Raw genomic sequence first — 23,580 nt, 5'->3', positions numbered from 1 at the left:
ATTATATCTCCAGTATACTTCCGGAGCGGTGGGCTTATCACCTTTCCTTCATGTGTAAACGAACAAGATAACTGCGATTATATAATGCAGTGCCCTATGCACCATCGGGTGCGGGTAAGGGTTTAAAAAAACTTGAATTTTATTGAAATTAGAGATTGATACATAATATGTTCAATTTTTGATAATGGTATAGCAATGTTAACATATCTCGCAGCAAGCGAGCTTTTTTGAAGCTTCTTTTTTTTGTAAAAGAAGAAACGTTTATATGATGCAGTGCCCTATGCTCCAACGGGTGCGGATAAGGGTTCAAAAAAACTTAGACTTTTTTTTTAAATAAGAGATTAATATATAATATATTCAATTTTTAATAATGGTAAAGCAATGTTCACACATCTCGCAGCAAGCGAGCTTTTTTAAAGCTTCTTTTTTCTGTAAAAGAAGAAGGGTTTCGTCGGACAATAGCCTTTGTCCGACTGCTAGACAAATCGCTCCTTGGGGGAGATGTACGAGGATACGGAGACTGCGAGTACGCTTGGACGACACCGATTATTCAATCTTCATCATGTGGGACTACAATGGGACATTCTGCTCAGACACAGCTTTAAAGGTTAACTGGCTAGTAATGATACGATTCTTAATCGTCTTATTGTATTTTCCTATACCTTTCTTTCCCCTGTCTGATCATTTTTGGTTTGCCTTTTTTCCGAGTCGGATGTGAGTGGAAAGTAATCAAATTTTAATTTAAAATATATTTCAAAATTTTAATTTCCCTTGGTAAATACAACTATTTCATAATATCTATTGTGTAACGTGTTTCAATTTATTTCTCGAAATTTTCTATGCTTAGACGTGGCATAAAAATTTAATTTAATTTGGTATTTACCACTATTTCATAAAATCTATTGTGATACATGTTTCGATATATTTCGCATCATTTTCAATGCTCAGACGTGGCATAAAAAGTTTATTTTACTTGTTAAATGCCACTATTTCTTAAAATCTACAATGACACGTGTTTCGATATATTTCGCATCATTTTCAATGCTCAGACGTGGCATAAAAGGTTTATTTTACTTGACAAATACCACTTATTTTCAAAATCTATTGTGATACGTGTTTCGATGAATTTCATATCATTTTCTATCCTAAAATATAGCCAAAAAGTTAATTTTACTTGGTATATACCGCTTCCCCGCAGGAGTAGGCAGAAAAAACAGAATATTACACTATTACTCTAAAAATGTCAAAAAAAATTTTTTCATTGAATAATTTATAGAATTTAAATCAAAGATATATACTTTGATATTTATTTTAAATACTTTATCGAAATATCTTTAAATCCTGACTAAAATGTCCTTCACAACAGTTGATACATTGACCACGGGGTTTCAATTATCAATTTACGATTCGATTGAGGCATTATTTAGTCAAGTTCTCTCGAATCATCTCGCGACCGGAAGGGTGAAAGAGACTTGGGGTCGAAAGAGTTATTTGTGATTGAATTTAAACGGTTACGATTTGCATACGACCCGATAAACATACAAAACTCTTTGAAAAATCATAATGCACTTATACCATCTGTCAAATAATTCATTGTAATGCTGGGATCAGTCATTTGCAAAAAGTAAAAGTCGATACAGGAGAGATATAAAAAGAGAATATGAACGATACAAAATTATCGTATATAAAAAAACCATTATATTTTGATGCTTATTTTATTAAGCGCAATAAACAATTTGTACTTTTTTTAAACATCTCAACATAGATGAAGAAGAATATTAAGGCCTGGGTATTTACTTAAAAGGTTGTCCGCCTCCGGAGTGTAATGGTCAGCACGCTTGGCTACCGTTCTAGAGGTCTCGGGTTCGATTCCCAAGGGGGGTAAAATAAGTATTAGTGATTTTTTCACTGTAATATTTATTCAGAATTACCATGGACTGATACCTGAAGCGGAGGGCTGATCACCTTTGCTTCATGTATAAACGATCAAGATAACACTGCGTTTATATGACACAGTGCCCTATGCACCATTTAAGTGCGGATAAGGGTTTTATTATATTATTATTTACTTAAAACTTAATTTACACAAAAATAAAATTGAAAATAATTCTTTAATGGATTCTAGATCTGTGAACAAGTATTTGGATGCACTCAAAATACTGTGATACAATTGAAAATATAGTCTCAATAGGTATTCAATTAATACCGAAATAAGATTTAATCATACATTTATGAGATAATTTAGAAATTACTGAAAAAATATTAAGGTACTTTTAACTCATACGAAGGCGTTAATATTTTTTTTTGTGTAAGTATTGAAACGTTCACAAATAATATATGTATTATAAATTACGTATAATAAATAAAAATTCACAAAAAAGGCTTTGTGAACTTTGTCACATGTGTATGATAAACGTGGATATTTTCAGAGTATATTTGAAGAAAAAAAGTTTGTTTTGGTAGATACCGAAATAAAACCTTGAACTGTTATTGTCTACTGAACTTTAATAAAAAATAAATAAATAAAACATTTCTAATACGTAGATTTGAAAACGTTAATATTTCTTAGAAAGAATATGGATTTATTAACATTTAAAGATCATAACTAAAGATTCATCTTTTTCAAATCTTTAATCCTTTCAATAAAATTAAAAATTAAAAATTAAAACAGCCTTTCTTTCTTTAGTGCAAAATCCTCCTTTATTTTTTTGTTATTTATTAATTATATTAATATCAGTATTTAGATTATAATTAAGTTTGTAAATATGTAGTACAAAGAATAAGATAAAATTAAGGAAAATAATCAAAAATGCCAATGAAACGATATTTTGTATAAACAACGCAATATAAATTACATAATTACAAAACACAAATCAAAATACATTTTTTTTACAAAATACAGCATAACTTCCAATTTATTTTGTAAAACGTCCTTATTGAAGTGAAAAACTTGTATAAAAATGTGTTACAACATTTTGAGTGTGTCCAAATACTTGTTCACAAAATCCGGATTATCTCCAAAAATCTCACCAATAGATGTCTCTAGTGAAGTTCTAGTGATTCAAGAACAAGGTTTCTAAATTGGTTCATATATATAAAACTTCCAAGAAACGAGTAGTGTGGTTGTCAATAATGGGTAGAATTGGTGAATGTTACACGTGTGTAAAGTGATCACTTAAACCAGCCTATGACGGTCGTCAGCCCCGTAAATGCCCATACTTCCATATTCTTCTTCATCTTTGATGAGATGTCAAAAAAAAATGATGAAAAAAATAATAATAAAAAAAAATAATAAAAATGTGTTCATATGGTACATGTATTTATTTGAAACTAAAAAATGGGACATACTATACAGAGATACTCGAATCTATGATTATGTGTTAATGATTTTTTTTATTTGAAAAAAAAAAAAAGAAATTGTGTTTTTATTATTTACAGAAATATTTCAATATCATACTATTTCTGTGAGCCTAAGAGGCTCATTATTAGAAAAAGGTACCAAATTGTGGTAGAGTGGGATCGAACCGAGAAACTGTGACTGAAACCACGGGACCACAACCCGACACAATCAAGATCGAGTCAAGATGAAATAAAGAAGTCCTTACGAAATCTATTACCTTCAACCCGTGCAGGCCACGTGGTATCATCACGTCATAATTTCAACGCTAAAAAAACACCCCTTTCTTAATCCGATTCACCCTTTGCATTATATTGAATTATGACATAAGTGCGCCTAACTTGGTCCATCTGTGTGTCATGATTGTCAGATATAGTGAAAACCAACAAAAAATCCAACCCTTATTCTTGAACTGCGATGATTAACGTATCATTTAGACGCGTGCTAAAGTATAATATAAGGGAAGAAAATAAGACACGAAGGGTAGATCTTCATTGTGTACTAGACATACGGAATTAGATAGATTATTTAAAATAAAATAATAAAAAAACACCCTTACTTTTGATGATTGTATGTAAAAATATTTGAATAATGACAAAAGTTTATGGGGTTTAATTATTTGTCAGCTGCCTGCCACGAGTTCAAATTTTTATAAAAAAATGTCATGTCACGCTCGCGTTTATACTTTATTTTCTTTTATATTTTTATTTTGAAACATAACTTTTTTACTCGTATAAATATATTCTGTTCATTTTAATACGTGTTTCAATGTATTCCGCATCATTTTCAAACACCATATGTAAAGCTACCATAAGTCTAAATTTTATAGTTGTGTCCTTGGGACTTTGAAGGTTGACGAGGGGGTAGGAGCTGTTTATAAATTATTTTATACAATATTATTCAATACTAAATAATATGGGCAGAGAACATGATAATAAAAATATTATATAAAATAATGAATAAAAAAAAACATTATTTACGATTAAAATTTAAAGGGGTCTAATGTTGTTGCGAAAATATGTATTATGTATGCGAAAATAGTGTTAATGACCATGTGCATTGGTGCTTAATTTCTGTGGCCAAAATTGCTTTGATACGTCGTTTTGGGTATTAAAAGCGTGCCCTTTTATCGCTCCCTGACACTTGTTATTCATGGTCAGTCCAGATTACGGTGATATATTTCGCGGTTCACCCATTCCTATCAGAGAGGAGAAAGGTTTTCATATGTAGATGGGAATTCGAATGGGGGACGTACGGTCATTGAGCGGGGGTTGGGAATCCTCTTATATTCGGTAGTTGATTTTTTTGGGCCGTGAAAAATTCAATGAAAGCGATGGGACGTATTGATAGGGCTGCCCAAAATTCACCCAAATTTTTATCTTAAAATGTATTTATATATTAAATATTAAATGAAACACCGATTTTTGGAGAAAATTGTTATGCCTTGTTATGGCACTTTTAACCAAAAAATTGTCACAAACAGTCTTATTAGCAAATCTGTAGTCACAAGTTTTATTTTTATATGTTTTTAATAATAAAATACAATTTCGTAGATTTTAAAAATCAGTGTTTGATTTTATCTCTTTAATTAATCACTCTTTTGTTATTCGTATCGTAGTCATACAGGAGAAAGTGACCAAGCGAATTTTTTACAAAAAACGTTATAATTGACTATTTGATATCTTATTAGCTAATAACTCCTAAATGGATAAAACCCAAATTTGTGAACAAGTATTTAGACACACTCAAAATATTGGATGTTAGACTATGTTTAGGGAATTTGAAATGATCAAGGTAGTTTAAACATATCGTAGTCGTACAGGAGAAAGTGACCAACTTCCAAAAAGTAAAATGTTCAGGAGGGCCATTTAAGTCACCTTTGCTTGGCAAGAAAATAAACATCAATGCAGTTAGTAATTTTTATCAAGTCAATATATTATACTTCCAAGCTTAAAATCCTTTGGGATTTTTTCAGGGAAATATTAAGCTAGTAAGATATCAAATAGTCAATGATCACGTTTTTGTAAAACAATGCACTTGGTCACTTTCTCCTGTATGACTACGATATGTAGGAGTTCCAAAAAAATATATTAGTAGAAATGTCAATCATCTGTAGAATGGTGAATGTTACACGTGTGTAAAGTGATCACTTATACAGCCTATAACAGATCATAAGCCCTGTAAATACTCAGAATTCCAAATTCTCCTTCGTCCATGTTGAGATGTTAAAAAAGCTTCATAAATTGTCCAATAAGTAATAATAATAATAAATTACAAATAAAATTTGAACACACTCAAAATGTTGATTTGTTTTGTCCTCCGTCAAAAAGAGGAAGAAGAAAAAACAATAAGTAAATTTGTATTCAAGAGAAAAATTGTAAAGTGACACCGCATTATTATCGTAGAAGGATTGGGAAAAAGAGTTTAAAAAAAGTGGAATTATAAAGGCGGGTTTACACACGACCCGTCCGTGCAAAGGTGGGGTCAGCCGTATGAATAGGCTTATGCTAAATAGACATCCCAGCCACGTGTTGGGGTCGTGACGTGTTCCAGGGCCTTAAAACGGGCCTTTACACCAATAAAAAATTAAATAATAAAACAAATTTAAAAACAAAATATAATAAAACATTTTTGGTATCTCCAAATTCTTGTTTATAAATCTGGGTTTTTCCAATTTAGGAGTTATTTTTACATTTTAACATCTCAAATTTGATAAAGAAGAATATAAAAGTCTGGGTGTTTACAGGGCTTTTGATCTGTAACAGCCTGGTTAAGTGAATACATGATAAAATATCTAATCTTAGTTACGTTCGTCATTTTACATGATAAAATATCTAATCTTAGTTACGCTGTGCCTCTCCAATAAAGAGACTAAGCTCTTGTGCTTGGAGAGGGACTTACACTCATTGATTATACTTAATATGGAATTATTTTTTTATTTTAAATTTTTTCATTTAAAATAAGTTTTTATAAGTAGTTTAATATCTTCCTTTTTGGATATCCGTAGGAAGGTAATTAAAATATATGATTCCCAAATATGAGTGAAAAATAAGAAACATTTATTTTTACCCTCTATGAGAATAGAATCTGGAACCTCCAGCGCTTTACCTAACCGTGTTGACTACTATACTAAGGAGGTGGGCTTAATCATATAATAAATTGTATTAATTTAAATATACAAATAAATGTATGTGTATATAAATATATATATATATATATATATATATATATATATATATATATATATATATATATATATATATATTGTATATATATATATATATATATATATATATATATATATATATATATATATATATATATATATATATATATATATATATATTTATATATATATATATATATATATATATATATATATATATATATATATATATATATATATATATATATATATATATATTTATATATATATATATATATATATATATATATATATATATATATATATATGTATATATATATATATATATATATATATATATATATATATATATATATATATAAATATATATATATATATATATATATATATATATATATATATATATATATATATATATATATATATATATATATATATATATATATATATATATATATATATATATATATATATATATATATATATATATATATATATATATATATATATATATATATATATATATATATATATATACATAGTAATACGTAATATTTTTCGAAATGATATGAAATTTCAACAGCATTTTTTAAATGCGTTCTTCACGATAAATTATGAGATAGTCATAGTTTTGATACCAATACTATCGTGTTTTTCTAATTAATAAGTGATAATGTAATAAAATCCCATTTAGTGGATGTTTTGGTACAATTTAATATAACTGCGCTGGTTATTTTGTCACCCACCTTTAAAACGTTTTTTTTTCAACCCCTGTCAAAAATTATGCTGGTGTATTGTAAAAATGTCACGGCGACATTTACTCGTACGGCGAGGGATGAATGAGTTTATAATTAACCGGTTTCAGTAAAGAGGGAGTAAAAAATGAATTGTCCCTAATTTAAGATACGCTGGGATGATTTTCTATTGAATTGTCGGTAAGCGGTATTTTTCGTGCAAACTGTACTAGCGTACAAGAGCAGAAGGAATATCTACCATATGTATGTTAGTAATATACGTTAGATATATGACGAATGGATAACTGTTATTTTATTATTTAGCAGATTTGGATGGTATTTGTTACATTTACATTGGTTTCTATTTTTTTACTGCTCAAGTTTTTTTGAGTGTGTCCAAATACTTGTTCACAAATCTGATTGTCTCCAATTATAGGAGTATTTTTCATATTATTTTTTGACATCTCATCAAAGATGAAGAATTTGGAAGTCTGGGCATTTACGAGGCTGACGAGCGTCATAGGTTGGTCTAAGTAAAAAAAATATAATAATAATAATAAGGTTTTGATGTCAAATCAAATAAATTAGGGGCTAGAGATACTTAGTGCTAAACCAAATTTGTGCACTGATTAGAGCTATTGGGGTATCTTTATTTATTTATATTTATACTAAACCTTGAGATAAAGTGTGCAGCCCTTTATTGGCTAATAATTTACACAAATTTCAAAGTAAAAAAATCCAAAACATTTTTTTAAACTACATTATACTTCAAATAAAAATAAATGAAACTAAAGATGTCAGTTTTTAATTTCACCTTGTTGACCAGTGTTGTTTACTTAATAAAACTCGTGGATAACGTACAAATGTACGTTTTTTTCAATATCGTATATTATTCAGTAATGAATCTTTATATAAGAATTTTAATCAGCTGCAATTTTAATACCAAAATCTCATTACGCGCAAACTGCTGTTTTGAGTAGTTGTACTCGACAGCTGCAGTTGACTCGCCGTCGAGTGTGCGTGGAATGGGATTTGTCTAACTCCCGCAGCTTATAGCGGTTGACTACGACTGCTTCGAGTGCCTAGTTCTCCTCAGATTTAAGATGACAGAAAAAAATGTCTAAGAATATCAATTATGCTTTGTCTAAGAACATATATGTCGAATAAAGCAGAATCTGGATACATCGACGCGTGAAACATTAGTAAGCTAGTGTAGTGATAAGTGTAATTTTGCTCTTTTTAAAATGTACCTATATTGCATGTTGGACGGGTGATATATAGATATGAATCAAATGTTTTTGACTATCCATCAAAAGTGGGCATAATCGATTCCATATCATTTTGGTGATTGAATGAAAACTATTATCTTTTTATTATTAGTTATATTTACAATAAGTAAATGTACAAATATCTGATTTACTGTACGAAACTCATTTAATTTAATTTAATTTAATACAGATATGTATATGTGTGTGTATAAACATATGTATGTACATATATAAAATGACCCAGGAATGTCTCCATTTCACAATGATACACTAAAGTCGTTTTATATTTTATTTTCTTCTATATGAAATTAGAAGATTTAAAAAATTTGTTTAAATATATTCATCAATCTGTTTAAAGCTTACACTGATCTGGTAAAGTTGATTAAATAATTGATTTTTCTTTTTTTAAATATTTGTTCTTAAAAAAACAGTATGCGTCAAATAACTATTTTTAACGCAAACTCGGTCGACGATTTAGGCATTGAAATTCAACTGTGTGTTGAAATTCCAAATCAATCGGTGAATTACTTTAGGAGACTTAAGATTTTTAACATCTTTATATTTGTACTAAAAAACAGTTCGTTTTTACCAACTATTTTTAACACAGCCCTCTAGTCGACTATTGAGGCATAATAAGTGTTAAATAAAAGACATAAATAACTGATTAAATACATATATTAAGTTTAAATTATTTAAAAAAGAAATGCTCGTATTTAAACAAAAAAAAAATCAGTGTTGGAAGAAAAATCTGTTTGTTATCAAAGTATATTAGAATATTTGCGCAGTTGTTATTATATACGAAAATATGCGATAATTTGCCAAATATAGTTTTTTGGGTTTTGTATGAAAAGATATTAAGATTTATTTTTACTTTTTATCTCCATTTATTGTGTTTGAAATAGTGAACGCGGGAGAAATTATTCATAGTATCCATAATTTGACAAATATATTTTTTTGATTGATTGTTGTTGTTCTCGAAATAATAAAATAATTGTTTATTATTTATTTAAATATTTCAATTACACTTTTAAGGTTTTTGGTGATCCTATAATTCTACAGCATAGTGAACAATGGATCAGGAACACAGAGGAGAGGTAGAGGAGAGATTGAATGCCCTTATCTAGAAAAGCGTTGAAAATAATAATATACGACCTATGTGTATGTACACATAATACAGTGTATGCAGCCTGATGTATACGGGCAAAGGTAGAAGAATACATTATTGTTTTCGCTTTCCATACAGCGTCCGTCAGCGGACCAATGGGAGGGCGAGTACGCGAGGTAACGAATGGCTCAAAATAAAATATACAAAAAAAACGACAAAAATGTGATTATTCTCGAATGTAAGAATAAGGCAAAATGATTTTAAAATTACAAAAATGTGACAATCATTTATGATTTACCAAAAAATATTCTTAAACGTAATGTAATAATATTATTTCTTCATACAAAAACGTATAGTACATTATTTTATTATTATTTTTTTATTATTATTTTTTTAATAAAGGAGTTGCATTTATTATTGACCTTGCAAATTATTGATTATGAAGTGGATTTTTGTTTCTTCTAAATAAAAAAGATGTTTTCTTTAAACATATTGTATGAAACAGGAGGGATAATATAGTGTGGGCCAATCAGGAACTTTTATGCATTTGCTCATTGCTATTTTTGATGTTATTCGCATGATTTAGATTGACATGGCAAATTTTGTTTATGAAACTAATGATTTGATTTATAAATGAAACCATTATTTCATTATTAAAATTCTCAAATTGTAAATGGTCAGTGTGCAATAAATAAAATAAAAAACACGTATGTGACATGTATGAACGTATAATTTGCGATGCATGTTTATACTCGCTTATCTTAAAGGAAGTATATATATTAGCCACAAGTAAATTCTAGACACAAAGAAAATAGTATGCACTAGTATTTACAAAAAGAAATTTTACATTATTTCATATTTTTAATATAGTTTTAGCGTTTTGAACATTGCTATATTGTCAGTACCTCGCGATTGTTCGCGATATATTGAATCCAGTAAACGTGATAAACGAATCATAACTTTTACAAGAGTGGCTGTTACTTTTGGCCGACGCGTTACCGTGAGCGAAACAAACGAAAGCTGTGAGTGACGCGACAATAAGATAATGTACGGGGCCAAACAGGCGGCCGAAAGGGTTTAAAATTAGATATCACTGTCAACCATGGAAACGCGACAGAGAAAAGATAATATGAGAGGAAAAACGGGGTGAGTTGTGCTACTTATGGAAGTGGCGTTATTCCCGGTATATCGTACATGCCCAGCATTCCCTTTTTAGGAAAAGATTTGAAGGAAAATCACTTGAATCTTGAACTTCAGACAGTCATTTTTAACGTTAGTTTTACGTTGTAAATATATCTATTTCTTAAAATCTACATATAGTGACACATATTTCAAATCATTCCGCATCATTTTCAAACATCTTATGAAAATGTTGCGGAATGTATCGAAACACGTGTCACAATAGATTTTTAAAAATTACCAAGTAAATCTTAAGTTTCAAATGAATGGATATTACAACAAGTGACTGCCGAATCAATTAATGAAAACATTTCAAGATTCCTGCTTGATATATCTACACAAATTAAGAAGTCTGGGTATTTAAAGGGCTTACGACCTATCTTTGGCTGGTTTAAGAAATCGCTTTGTACAAACACTGTGTATGTGAATTCACCATTCTAAACATAATTGACAACCATTTAACGTAATTTTTTGAAAGTTGTTTATAAGTTTATGCTATGTGTAGAAGTGTTCAAATAAAGATACTTGCGAATTTTAATCATTATTGCTATAAAATTTCTACAAATTTAGGTGAGTACATGTACAATTCGATGGTAATTTTAAGTTTATCATCGTAAGTAACGGAATTACAGTGAAAAGATAAGGATTTAACTATGACGTATCGATAACTTTTTTCGGCAAAGAAAATTAATATTTATAGATTTTCGTTTCAGTATCTCTAACTTCCTGACATATTGATCGATAACCGGATTCAACATGATAAAGTCAATTGATATAAAAGTCCAGAACTTAAATTGATGTTGTCTACACTACATAGCCAACGGATCATTATAAATTATTGTAATTGTGATTTCAGACCTGATAGTGTTGTCATTAATTTAACTACGCCAAGCATCGAAATTATCTCACTTTTTCACTTAGTGGCATCAAAATATTTTATTTATTTATTTAAACTTCATTTACCGAAAAGAAATATGTACATTGGCGGGCTTATTTATGCCCTAGTACCTAGTAGCTGACAGACAGTAGTAGCTGTATGCAATCAGAGGGTTAACATTTAAAATAAACGTAAATTACAAATGATTGCTGTATTAATTAAGCAACTACATTATATTTGATCAAATATTTATGAAAATTACAAATCGATGATAATAAGGAAGACAAATGAAAAGGGTGTTTAGGGAAGGAAATAGAGGGAAAATCTAAGGGATGAGGTTCAATGGACAGTTGGGATTCTAATGATAGATATCAATGTCTCAGACGTTTCTTAAATTATATCAGGAAGGTGCATTTTTTACAAGGTTTTTTCAATATTATGCATCCTTAATTAAATTTAAATTAAATAAAGACAAAATAAATTTTGTACTAAATCATTCTCGACTTGAAAAAGAGATCAATTACCTTTATGTATGAACTGAAATCGGAGTAAATTATGTGCACCTATTTGTATGAAACGAGACCATGACACTTATAAACACCTGTATATTTTTTGTACTTAGCCAAAGGCAGTCGTTCAAAACCTTTCACATAATGCCAAACGTAAAGATTCATTACTATAGTTGTCTCAGCTTGATATTAAACATCTATCGTCCCTCTTTTTATGAAAGAAGATGGAAGTCTGTGCATCGACTTGGCATTTGGCTGGCTTAAGCGATCACTTTATATGTATTGTATAACGTTCACCATTCTAACCATTATTGAGCATCCATATTGCATTTAATCTTGAAACCTCTATATATATGCAATGGTATCATAACCTGCTATATGTAGGTACGATTTTCGATGCGTTTAGATATATGACTGATTGTAGCGTCACTAGTTGAGAAATTGGTGAAGTATTTATTTAGCTTGCGCCTTCTTCTTTTTCTTCTTTTTAATGGCTATTCACCCATCTTGGGTGCTATAGCCAGTGTCGAGTTATTTTTTATTTAAACTTTTTACATTTGACTTTCAAGTGGTATTCCTGTTAGTGGGGTTAGTTTTATAAGTAATGCTAGTTTGTTTAGTGAGTTATCATACACCTTTACAAATTTATACAATTAATTTTAAGATGTTTACTAATTATTTTATAAACAAGTTTGTTAGGGGAGGTTAATAAGGTTAAGATGTTAGTGGGAAATGTTTCATGTTTCACATCAAGTTAAGATACCTATAATATTAGCATCTCCTCCGTAGGGTGAATAACCATTGTCTGATATAATAAATAGTATTAATGTTTTAAAGATTCATAGTTAATTGTTATATTGTTGGGTGAATTATTAAAGTATTAGGCTAAATGGTACAACCGCATTTCATGGTGATTTAAAAAAAGGTTTATAAGTGTAATTGATTGATTACTCACCACTATGCATGGTGTTGGATTCAGCATCCGCTACTTCAGCCCTTGCTTTTCTTCCATCTTCAGGTGAAGAACTGGTATCCATGGGATGTTCTTGTTTTATCTGTGGTTTTACGTCTTCTTCAAGAGAGCTGGACGCTATGGGGGAACTGGACGCTCGTCTTTTTGGGGTGTTGGAATCGCCATCTAAATACAGAAACCAAACGTAAATAAAACATGTAGCTTCCACAGACATATTTTTATTAGGAATTACTGCATTCAAAGCACCATTTATTTTATTTCCTGCATTGACCTTTATCTCAATATCTTTATCCACATTTCCATCCCTTGAGAACATACTTCCTATATATTAAAAAAAAACTTGTTGCAGGCATTTATCATGTACGTTAATTTTGCATTTAGTTACATCTAAAAAAAATACAAATCAAAATAAAACTAAACCATGTAATTTATATTTATAGCACTAACTTTGTGATTCCCTATTTTAATTATATAAAAAACCACCACTTGCAAATTGATAGGATTTACATAATGCGACACAAAATCAAATTGCATTAAAAGAGACTTCAAATTTCATTAAATATATATAAAACCCTTATCAGCACCCCAATGGTGTATAGGGCACTGCTTTACATAAACGCAGTGTTATCTTGATCGTTTACACATGAAGGAAAGGTGATCAGCCCCCCGCTTCAGGACCAGTCCAGGGTAATATTGAATAAATATTACAGTGAAAAAAAATCACTTATATTTACTTGACCCCCCTGGGAATCGAACCCGGGACCTCCAGAACGGTAGCCGAGCGTGCTGACCATTACACTACGGAGGCGAATAATTTCATTAAAAGAGAGAGAAAAAAAAAGTCAAATTGTCCCTTTTCCAATTTGATGTCTCCACTCGACAAACTGTGACACATTTAGTGTAAAAACTAAAGATAACCAATTCCCAAGGCTAGATTACAACATCGCTAATGAATTCAAGCACACACTCGTTTACAGTTAATCACTAATTTATTGACGCTCTACTATTTATTTTGCAACAAAATGATCGCCTGTGGAACAAAAAGACAGACAGGAAATTAAATACGAAATGCAAATGTCGACTAAAATGGCCACAAAATATTTTTCAAACAGAAGCCAACTGAGTCAATAAGTGATCACATGTTGACCGGTCTCAAGCACCCAACTGTGATACGAGCGACGAGTTATCATTTAAAGTGGAAAATTATCTTTCTATCCTTTTGGAATATAATTTCGAGTACATAACGTGTTGTGAATACATTACTTAAGCAAATAAATACCTTGGCCAAAAATATACATTAAATGGCTTTGTTTTAAATTGAGTTTTACTTGGTAAATACCACTATTTTCAGTAGACTATACCAGTAAACACTGAAGTTGCAAGCAATCGTCATCATTGGAAATAGTGGTATTTACCAAGTAAAACTTAAATTAAAAGTGGATAGATATTAAGTGTGTACAAATAATTGTTATAATCCATATTTGTGAACAAGTATTTGGAAACAGTCAAAATGTTGTAAATTTACAATATTTGTGAACAAAGAAATTCAGTGAAGCTCAAGTGTCCATGGAAAGATCCATGCTTGGTTCAAACCTGAGGGATAAAATAAAAAATGAAGATACTACGAAAAGAACCACAGTAGAAGATATCGTGGATCGCGTGGCAAAACTCAAATGGCAGTGAGCAGGACATATTGCAAGACAGGGCCCCACAAGAGAGGTGTCGGAAGAACCCAAAAGAGATAGTTCGACGGCATAGTCGCTGTAGGGGGTAAAAACAAGCTGCAAGCAGCAACAACCGGAGAAAATGGAAAGAAGGGAAGAGGCCTATATCCAGCAGTGAAAGTCAGAGGACATATGAAGAACAACAAGAAGAAGTGAAAAAAGATTTGGACACAGATATTAGTGATATTTAAGTCTCTCACCATCGTGCAGGTGGTGACATAGTCGCTGTGGGGGGTAAAAACTGGTTGCAAGCAGCAACCACCGGAGGAAATAGAAAGAAGGAGAAGAGGCCTATATCCAGCAGTGAAAGTCAGAGGACTTCTGAAGAAGAACAAGAAGAAGTGAAAAAAGATTTGGACACAGATATTAGTGATATTTAAGTATATAAAGAAGAAAGAAGGGGAAGAGGCCTATATCCAGCAGTGGTCAGAGGGCTCATGAAGAAATATTTGGATACAGATATTGGTGATATTCAAGTCTCTTACCATCGTGCAGTCGCTTGGGCGTGCTGGACGCGGCACCGTCCTGCTGCAGGTGGTGCGGCGCGGGCAGGGCGGGCGAGGCGGGCGGCGGCGTGTGCACGCGGGCCGCCCCCGCCTTGCCGGAGCGCGCCCCGACGCCCATGGGCGCCGAGATGGACTGGCGGCGCGCGTTGGCCACGCCGAGTGGCCGGCCGCCGTCGTCGCTGTCGCGGTCGGCATTGGGTCCTGGGAACGATGGTATGCATATTAACGTCTCAACAACGATGAAGAAGAGTAGTCATAACATAGTGAGAGAAGAAAATCACTTGCAACAATGGTGAATGTTAAGCGTGTTACATTCACTATTCTACCCATGGTTGGAAACCGTAGTACTCGAATTTCGGAAGTATTTTTTTTTAAATACATAAAGAAATTAATAAAACACAAAGGTGATAAATATTTGTATTTTATTATTTACAAAAATACTTTTTTCAATTTCATACTATATCTGTGAGCCTTAGCGGCTCATTTACGTTTAATAGGTTATATATTTTATAGTTTAATAGGTTCGTGGTAATATCTTTTCATTTTTAATACGATAAATTTTACTTGATAAATACCAATATTTCTTAAAATCTATTGTGACACGTGGTTCAATGCATTCTGCATCATTTTCAAACACCGTATGTGAAAGTAGGCTTAAATTTTAGTGATGTATCCTTGGGACATTGAATGATGAAGAGGGGGTAGGAACTGTTTCTCAAAAAAATAGGCTTAGCTTCACATACAATAGATTTTAAGAAATTCTGGTGTTTACCAAGTAACAATTATATTAAAATGAATATACATAAATGAAAAAGAGAGGGAGATTTTTTTTTCGTATTTTTATCTACTGACTTAACTACTCTCTCTCTCTCTCTCTCTCACTTCTGGCTTTTTTAAGTAAAGAGGAAATTTTCAAATTAATTATCTTACCTTGCGGAAAGCACTGGGAGAAGTTCTCCTTATTGCAGGCTAGGACCTTGTGCTGGATGAAGCGGACGATGTCAGCCAAGGCGAAAGCCTTCTGACAACCCCCACAAGTCAGCAAGTCCTGCGTGGAGTCTCCTTCGGCGCTGTCTGCGTCCGCTAATGAAAAAAAAACAAAATTAACATTTAAGCCATAAAAAACATATTAACAACTAGTTAAACTACATGAATGATCGAGGGAACTAACGCTAGAGGAGGACCATGCCGAAAATACTCGTAACTTTGCGACTCGTACGAGGAAATGGGCTGTTCAACGTATGAGAAGCTAAAGAGGGTGTCGCATTATAGACCGGAATGGCGAAGGAGTTGTCATTAGTTGCTGTATACCAATCCACATGATTGAGACCACAGATGACGAAGAAATTCAATGTCAAAATAGCAAGAAATGTGGAAAAGAACAAACGCTATTTTACAAGGAAATGCCCGTATAAGTACTACTGCGCCGTTTCGCGGTAAGGGTAAGAAGATGAAACAGGTAAAATGCCTCAGACGTCTGTCCTAACATATGTAAGTACACCCCTAGCTTCCTCTACATCCATACATCTAGTCAAACAACCACACAGTTTATGTAGACTTTTGATACGACCAGATTTTAGATTCTTAGTGGTTAGGAATAGTGAGAGTGAGATGATCTTAAGAAAATAAAACGCATTTGTTTTCTAAATCATTTCCACCATCTTCTTTTCCCCAATTTCACAGTGCAGTGCCTTGAAGTAGTATTTTCCGAAAATGGCGCTACCTATATAAATTATCACAACTTATTATTTGGTCGTGCCAAGTCTATCTTGTCATTATCATTGTGTTCTCCTGTTCACAATTCTCAAATCCACTTTTTTAATAATTCTTTCGTTATTCGTACGTTCCACAATCTTGATCATTTAAAATTCCCTAAACATAGTCTTACATTGTAGATAATCTGAATATATTGAAAATTATTGAATATCTGAAGGTTTACGAACAAATTAATTTTGTATCTAGAAAATTATGTGTATTTTTATCAGTAAGAAAGAATAAAATTCTATTTTTACACGCTCTGTGGTAAATATTAAAATGAAATCTTTTCTTTTCAGAGTTTTGTTGCCATCAGGTGTGGTGTGGTCAGGGGACATTGTGTGTGTTTCTATATAATTTAGAAACAGCCTGCCGGATTTCTCGGTACATCATGAGCCACTCGCATTGTGTGGGGAAAAGATCCACATATTTACACACGGCGATACTGTGTACATAAGCGGACATGTTTGCTCGGTGCTTGCTAAACAAATGCTGGATGAGGCAGTGTGTTTACAAGTTTTATTCCACCTTTTATTCGCTGCTTTTCTTCGAGGTCCATTATTAGGTTCAAACAAACAGGTCTTATTGTGGTGTCCACGCCGGACTTACGACACAGGAAACCATCTTTGTCTCATTCTTCATTGGAAACAAAAAATACATTAACAGCACTTTGAGCATATCCAAATAAAATACTTGCTCACAAATCTAGATTATCTCTACTTGGGAGTTACTTTTTTACATTTTATAACATCTCAACACAGATGATGAATTATATGGGAATCTGGGTTTATGTCAGAGAAAAGTTTATGACCTGTCATAGGCTCGATTCAGGCATTTCCCAGCATGTTAAAATTATCCGGGTTCACATATTGCATAAATCCATATAAAGGGTCTCTACTTTATAAAAGCTTTCTCAATCCAACATAAATAGCCGTTGCGAACTCATATATACGTTGTCATGAGATTTACCATATATCTAGGAGTTCTAGTAAAATTACATTAATATACTTAGTAAAACTTGAGTAGTGTGGTTGTCAATCATGGGTAGAATTGGTAAATATTACAAGTGTGTAAAGTGATCACTTGACCAAACCTATGAAAGGTTGTAAGCTCTGTAAATACCCAGACTTCAATGTTATTCTTCATCTATGTTGAGATATCAAAAAATGTATAAAAATAATAATTTTTAAATATTACACATGTGTATATAAACACTTTGGCTGTTCATTTTATAAAACTGAACTCAAATTTTAAAATTCACTAAAAGATTAATTGAATATTGTTTTTTCAAAAGTACTGGTGATACCTTGAATGATATTTACTAACTGGCGTAAAATTAGTGAAATGGTAATTTTATTTAATAGTACACCATAGGTGATAATAAGACTGTAAAAGTGACCGTGTACATGAGAATATAAATTATTATCATTTGGTCGTGATGTTTTAATTACAGAAAAGAAACAATTAATGGAAAGTCGTGGCTAGCCATCGAGTATTTAATAATAGATAACATACACAGGGTGGCGCAAAATTAACTACCCTATAGGAAGATGTTGCAATTTTTGCAAATGGCGTCAATTTACGTCAATCATAATTGAAATTTATGAATTGCAACTGCAGTATATAAACGAATTGATAAAACGGGCCCAAATGTGTATCCATATGACATCCGTATGACATCTTTTCCACTTAAGAGAAAAAGATGTAAAGGTCCTAATTTGGGGGTGTGGTGAAGAAGAGGAAGACGGTCAGATTGAATAAGTATTTATTTATCGAAAGGTGGTACATAACGCGGTGGAGTGTAGCGATGACGTAGTGTGACGTGGCGGGGTCGAATCGATGACGTATCTACGGCGTTGTGGTGTTGTGGCAGCGTAGATGTACTGTCTGGCTGGACGGAGTATCTTCGTGATGTTTACGAGGGTGCTGGACTGGAGATCGTAGCGAGGTCTTGATGCGGTGTTCTCGTGACGGCGTCGGTAGACGGGTGTCGACTGTATGATGGTACTGGCTACGTTCCCAGTGGAGTGAGATGTCGATCTTCGATGTCGATCTTTGTAGTCGTAAAGATTTCCATCAAACAAAATTATTTATTTTTTATCAAATAAAAATGCAATTTTCACACAAAATGGATGGTTTATGATACCACTTTAAATCTGTTTGCATACTGAAGTTGTTTGATTCACAAATGTTAAATATGATCGACGTGAAACACCATATGCAAAAATTATAATATCTTGCCATAGGGTGATTAATTTTGGGCCACCCTGTATTAAATAAAGCCTTGAATAAAATCGTCATTAAATGGAGCATGACTTGTAATATTAATTAAATTAATTATCGACCAGCCATGTTTGCAGTGATTATAAAAAAATATTTTAATCAAAAAGTAATCACGACATAATTTTTCATTATTAAAAAAAAATATTAAGGTTGTCTGCCTCCGTAGTGTAATGGTCAGCACGCTCGACTACCGTTCTGTAGGTCCCGGATTCGATTCCCAGGGGGTTCAAATAAATACGATTGATTTTCCACTGTAATAAATATTCAATATTACCCTGGACTGGTACCTGAAGCGGAGGGCTGATCGCCTTTCCTTCATGTGTAAAAACGATCAAGATAACTCTGCGTTATATGACGCAGTGCCTTATGCACCATTTGGGTGCGGATAAGGGTTTTATTATTTTTATTAAAAAAATTACTCGTAAACAATGAACAATGTTTTAGGAGCACTGGATATGTTTTATTTGTGACAAATATTGTTTAAATTTTTGTGACAATTAATAGGAGAATTTAAATAGCAGCAGCATAAGTATTGCTCATTTTACAACAGATTTCAAGTTACTCTGTTGACGAAAAAAGAAAGAAAGGTAAGTGAAAAAAATGACCTCTCCCAGCATACAGCTGACATGCAGAGTGTTGTAAGTACAAATTTGAATAAAAATGTATTTGACATTAAGAAATTCGAACAAAAAAAGTGACTCGTCAGATAACAACGGGTGAGGCATAACAATTGTCGCCAGTTTACGTACAGATAATGATATGCCTACCACCCGACATTCTGCAACAATAACCTCATAAAAACCTACACATAAAGGTAGGGCTGTCAAAAATAAGAAAAAAAAATAAAGGCTTGACACTCAATAATTGTGAAAAAAATTAACATGATTTCTTGATCTCCTGATATTAGTTTTTACTTTGTGGCAGATGCGACAAAGTTGACCAGGCAATCTGATGCTCTACTCAAAGAAAAGTAAACTTTCCACTTAACTTTATAATTTTTATTTCCAAATATTAAAAAAAAAAAGTGTTACACACTGTTCTGTCCTGACATACACTCCTTACTTCCTTCATATACATACATCTAGTCATACATGTCTTCCGATTACGCAGACTTTTGACACCACTAGATTTTAGGCTCTGATTGATCTGATTGTAATAAGTATTTTTTGGCCATCCTCGTTCTGTTCTCCCTCTCACATCTCCACATATATTTTCTTCGTCATTTTCTCGTTATCCATTCGATCCATATGTCCATACCTCCTCAAAACAACTCTTCTTAATCTTTTCAATTATCCCTAGTTCAGCCTTACATTCCTTTCTTATATCTTCGTTTTTCATTCTCTCATGCAATGATTTTCCACAAATCGTCTGAGGGAGCACATATCAACAGCATTCACTCCTTTCATCGTTCCTTTGCCAGTTTCAAATTATGTTCTAGACAATTCATATTATTTTTATTCATTGATTTCGCAGTCACGTTGTGGTAAAATCTACCCATTTTAATAAAAGTTTTATTTAGTAAATACCAATATTTCTTAAAATCTACTGTGACACGTGCTTCGATGCATTCTGCATTATTTTCACCGTATACGGTGCATGCAACGAAACACGTTTCACAGTAGATTTTAAGAAATTGTGGTATTTACTAAGTAAAACTTAAATTAAAAATATTCATACTATATTTTAGGATAATTTCCTTACTTAATAATATTTATTTCTAAGATAAGTGGCATTTGGCAGCCCTGACGGTCGGAATAAAGCTATCGCCTTTAGAAGTGGGGAGGTGATACAGGTAACACTCGCCTCGGCGGTAATTACAATATTTATCATTACAATAACACATGTCCAAATGTTCCGAGTTCTGTGGGTGCTGGAGGAGGAGAGGGGATGGCCACGGCGGCCGCACAATGGTCGCAACGTATGCCAGTGTTTGCTCTGAGGCGATTGTGAAACGGGCTAAGCATAAGTAATTCCATACAAAAATAAGACCATTTATTTAATTTTTTTTCTTTATTAACCAATTTGTACAAAATACACATTTTTTAAATTATTTATTATTATATTTATTGTATGATTAATGGTTACGTGGTGGTATGAACGGATGAGATGTCTCGAGTTCGATTCTCAGCTGAACAACGACGAAGAAAATATGTTTTTATTTGTTGTAACACTAGTGTATTGAATAAAATCTGTATTTTTACAGTTGGCAATTTTTTTAAAGTAACCATCACGCAGCTTTACGCAGGGGTAGGCAGAGAAAATAGAACGCCACGCCTATCTGTCTTTGAAAATCATCTTCGCCTCTTCTTCTTCTTCCTGATGTATCCACTCATCCATTCCCGCAGATTATTTCGTATACATAAAAAGTTCTCAAAAGCATATTTCACTGAATGTTTTTGGTAATTTTTTTTGATAAAATATGAGTTTCTTATAGTCATACATTTTACGATAGTCCCGTATTAAGCTAAATTGAAACAAGTCCCGTGGTTTAACAAAAAAGTGTGATTTTGTTTTTAACCTTTTTTTAGATTTTAAAAGTGACATTTAAAAAAATTCAAAATAGCTAGTACTAAAATAAAATATATTTCCTTCATTAAAAATTGGCTTTTTATTGATGTATCAATGTATTGCATTACTTAATTTAAAATTATTTATCCTTGCTTTCAAGTTATCCAAAGTTAATTATGTATAAACAACAAATAAATATAGCATTTTAATTAAATTCATCAAATAATTTTGTTGGCATTTGAGAAGTCCCATCGTATCGGAGATTTGAGAGTTACCTTTTGTTGGAAAAAAACAAGAAAGAAAAATAATTTGTTCTCATAGGAAAATACATTGGTATTTGTTCCAAATTACGCAGGTTCCGTTTTCAAATCAAGAATTCGAGAGCATTTTCCCAGGATTATTGGTAAGGCGATACCTTATACGATGGTCACATTACAATATAGATTACTTATTACTTCCACGTGTACCTACCCCGAGACATCATCCATCCCTCTCTGCCAGACCGAAGGGGTTGGCGTCAGACAGAGATGGGGGGTGTAATAAAAAAGTAATATAAGGTAAATTGCCCGCGGCGGGTAAACCATTGGCAACCGATCGATGGGAAACGTCGCGGATTTCTCCCAAGTCTGGACGGGAAGGTGGAGTTGGAACAATACCATTCTGGACAGTATCTACTCACTAAGTAACGTGGAATGAGACAATCCCAAACTTCGGGAGAGTATTTTTCTTTTACTATATAGTATAAAATATACGTACATATCGCCCACTCCTTTCAAGAACGTCATAAATCAAAAAACATGATTTTTCAGGAGAACGTTTTTAAAGTTTCAAAATATAATACAATGTATTAAAAATAAATGTCAAGCCACTCATTGAACTTTTTACTGTGCAACAGATCTTTTTAGGTAAAACCTGAAGGATTTTTCTCCATTTGAAAAATATTCAGTATGTTCAAAAAAATAATTGAACAATACATTTTCTTCAAAATGCAAAAACAACACTTTCTGGCCTGTGGTGGGTAAATATTAAGTTAAAAATATGCTTTTTTTGCTGGGATATAGTACATTTTCTGGGCATTCCGAAAACATGCACAACTGAAAATTGACGATTTTTGATTTATGACGTTCTTGAAAGGAGTGAGCGATATGTCGGCGATTTCGATGTATTACTACTACAGATGTATTCGTTTACTCATAATGTTTTATGTTTTTTTCTGGCGTACAAGAGTGAATTGGAAAACTGATGAAAAGGTTTCTATGAAGGTTTGGCAATGTGGAGTGAATGAATATTTTTTTTTCTTTATTTATTTACGACCGGAGCCAAAATATATATGATAAAAGATTAAGTTAGAACAAATTTCTATATAAGGAAAGAATGCAAGGCTGAGATGAGCATTATCGATAAAAATAAGAAATATGTGTTGAGATTGTTAGGGCATGTGAATCAAATGAGTGAAGAAAAAATATTTAAACAAATTAATGAGGCGAATGGGGTCGATTAAAGAAACGGAGGAAGACAGACGAAAACTTGGCATTATTAGGTATTTTAAATACTATCAAGTGGTCAGATCAGGAGTCAGTAAGTATGAGGAGATGC

At 32.1% G+C, this 23,580-nt stretch overlaps 1 protein-coding gene across 1 annotated transcript in view; it reads right to left on the bottom strand.

Moving 5' to 3' along the window:
* LOC148305204 (BCL11 transcription factor A-like) overlaps nt 1-23,580 on the bottom strand; it is a 96,938-nt gene that overhangs the window by 10,622 nt on the left and 62,736 nt on the right. Inside the window, exons 2-4 of the mRNA XM_088267071.1 lie at nt 16,369-16,521; nt 15,418-15,639; nt 13,191-13,373 (exon numbers count right to left, since the gene is read on the bottom strand). Of these exons, the coding sequence (XP_088123197.1) occupies nt 13,191-13,373; nt 15,418-15,639; nt 16,369-16,521 (558 nt within the window). The remainder of the gene's footprint in view (nt 1-13,190; nt 13,374-15,417; nt 15,640-16,368; nt 16,522-23,580) is intronic.

The sequence above is a fragment of the Brachycentrus maculatus genome, unplaced genomic scaffold (genome assembly GCF_059751285.1).
Source record: "Brachycentrus maculatus isolate JH-2025_06_01 unplaced genomic scaffold, ASM5975128v1 h1tg000277l, whole genome shotgun sequence".
Classification (NCBI taxonomy): Eukaryota; Metazoa; Arthropoda; class Insecta; order Trichoptera; family Brachycentridae; genus Brachycentrus; species Brachycentrus maculatus.
This window is presented reverse-complemented; position numbering and strand designations above follow the sequence as displayed.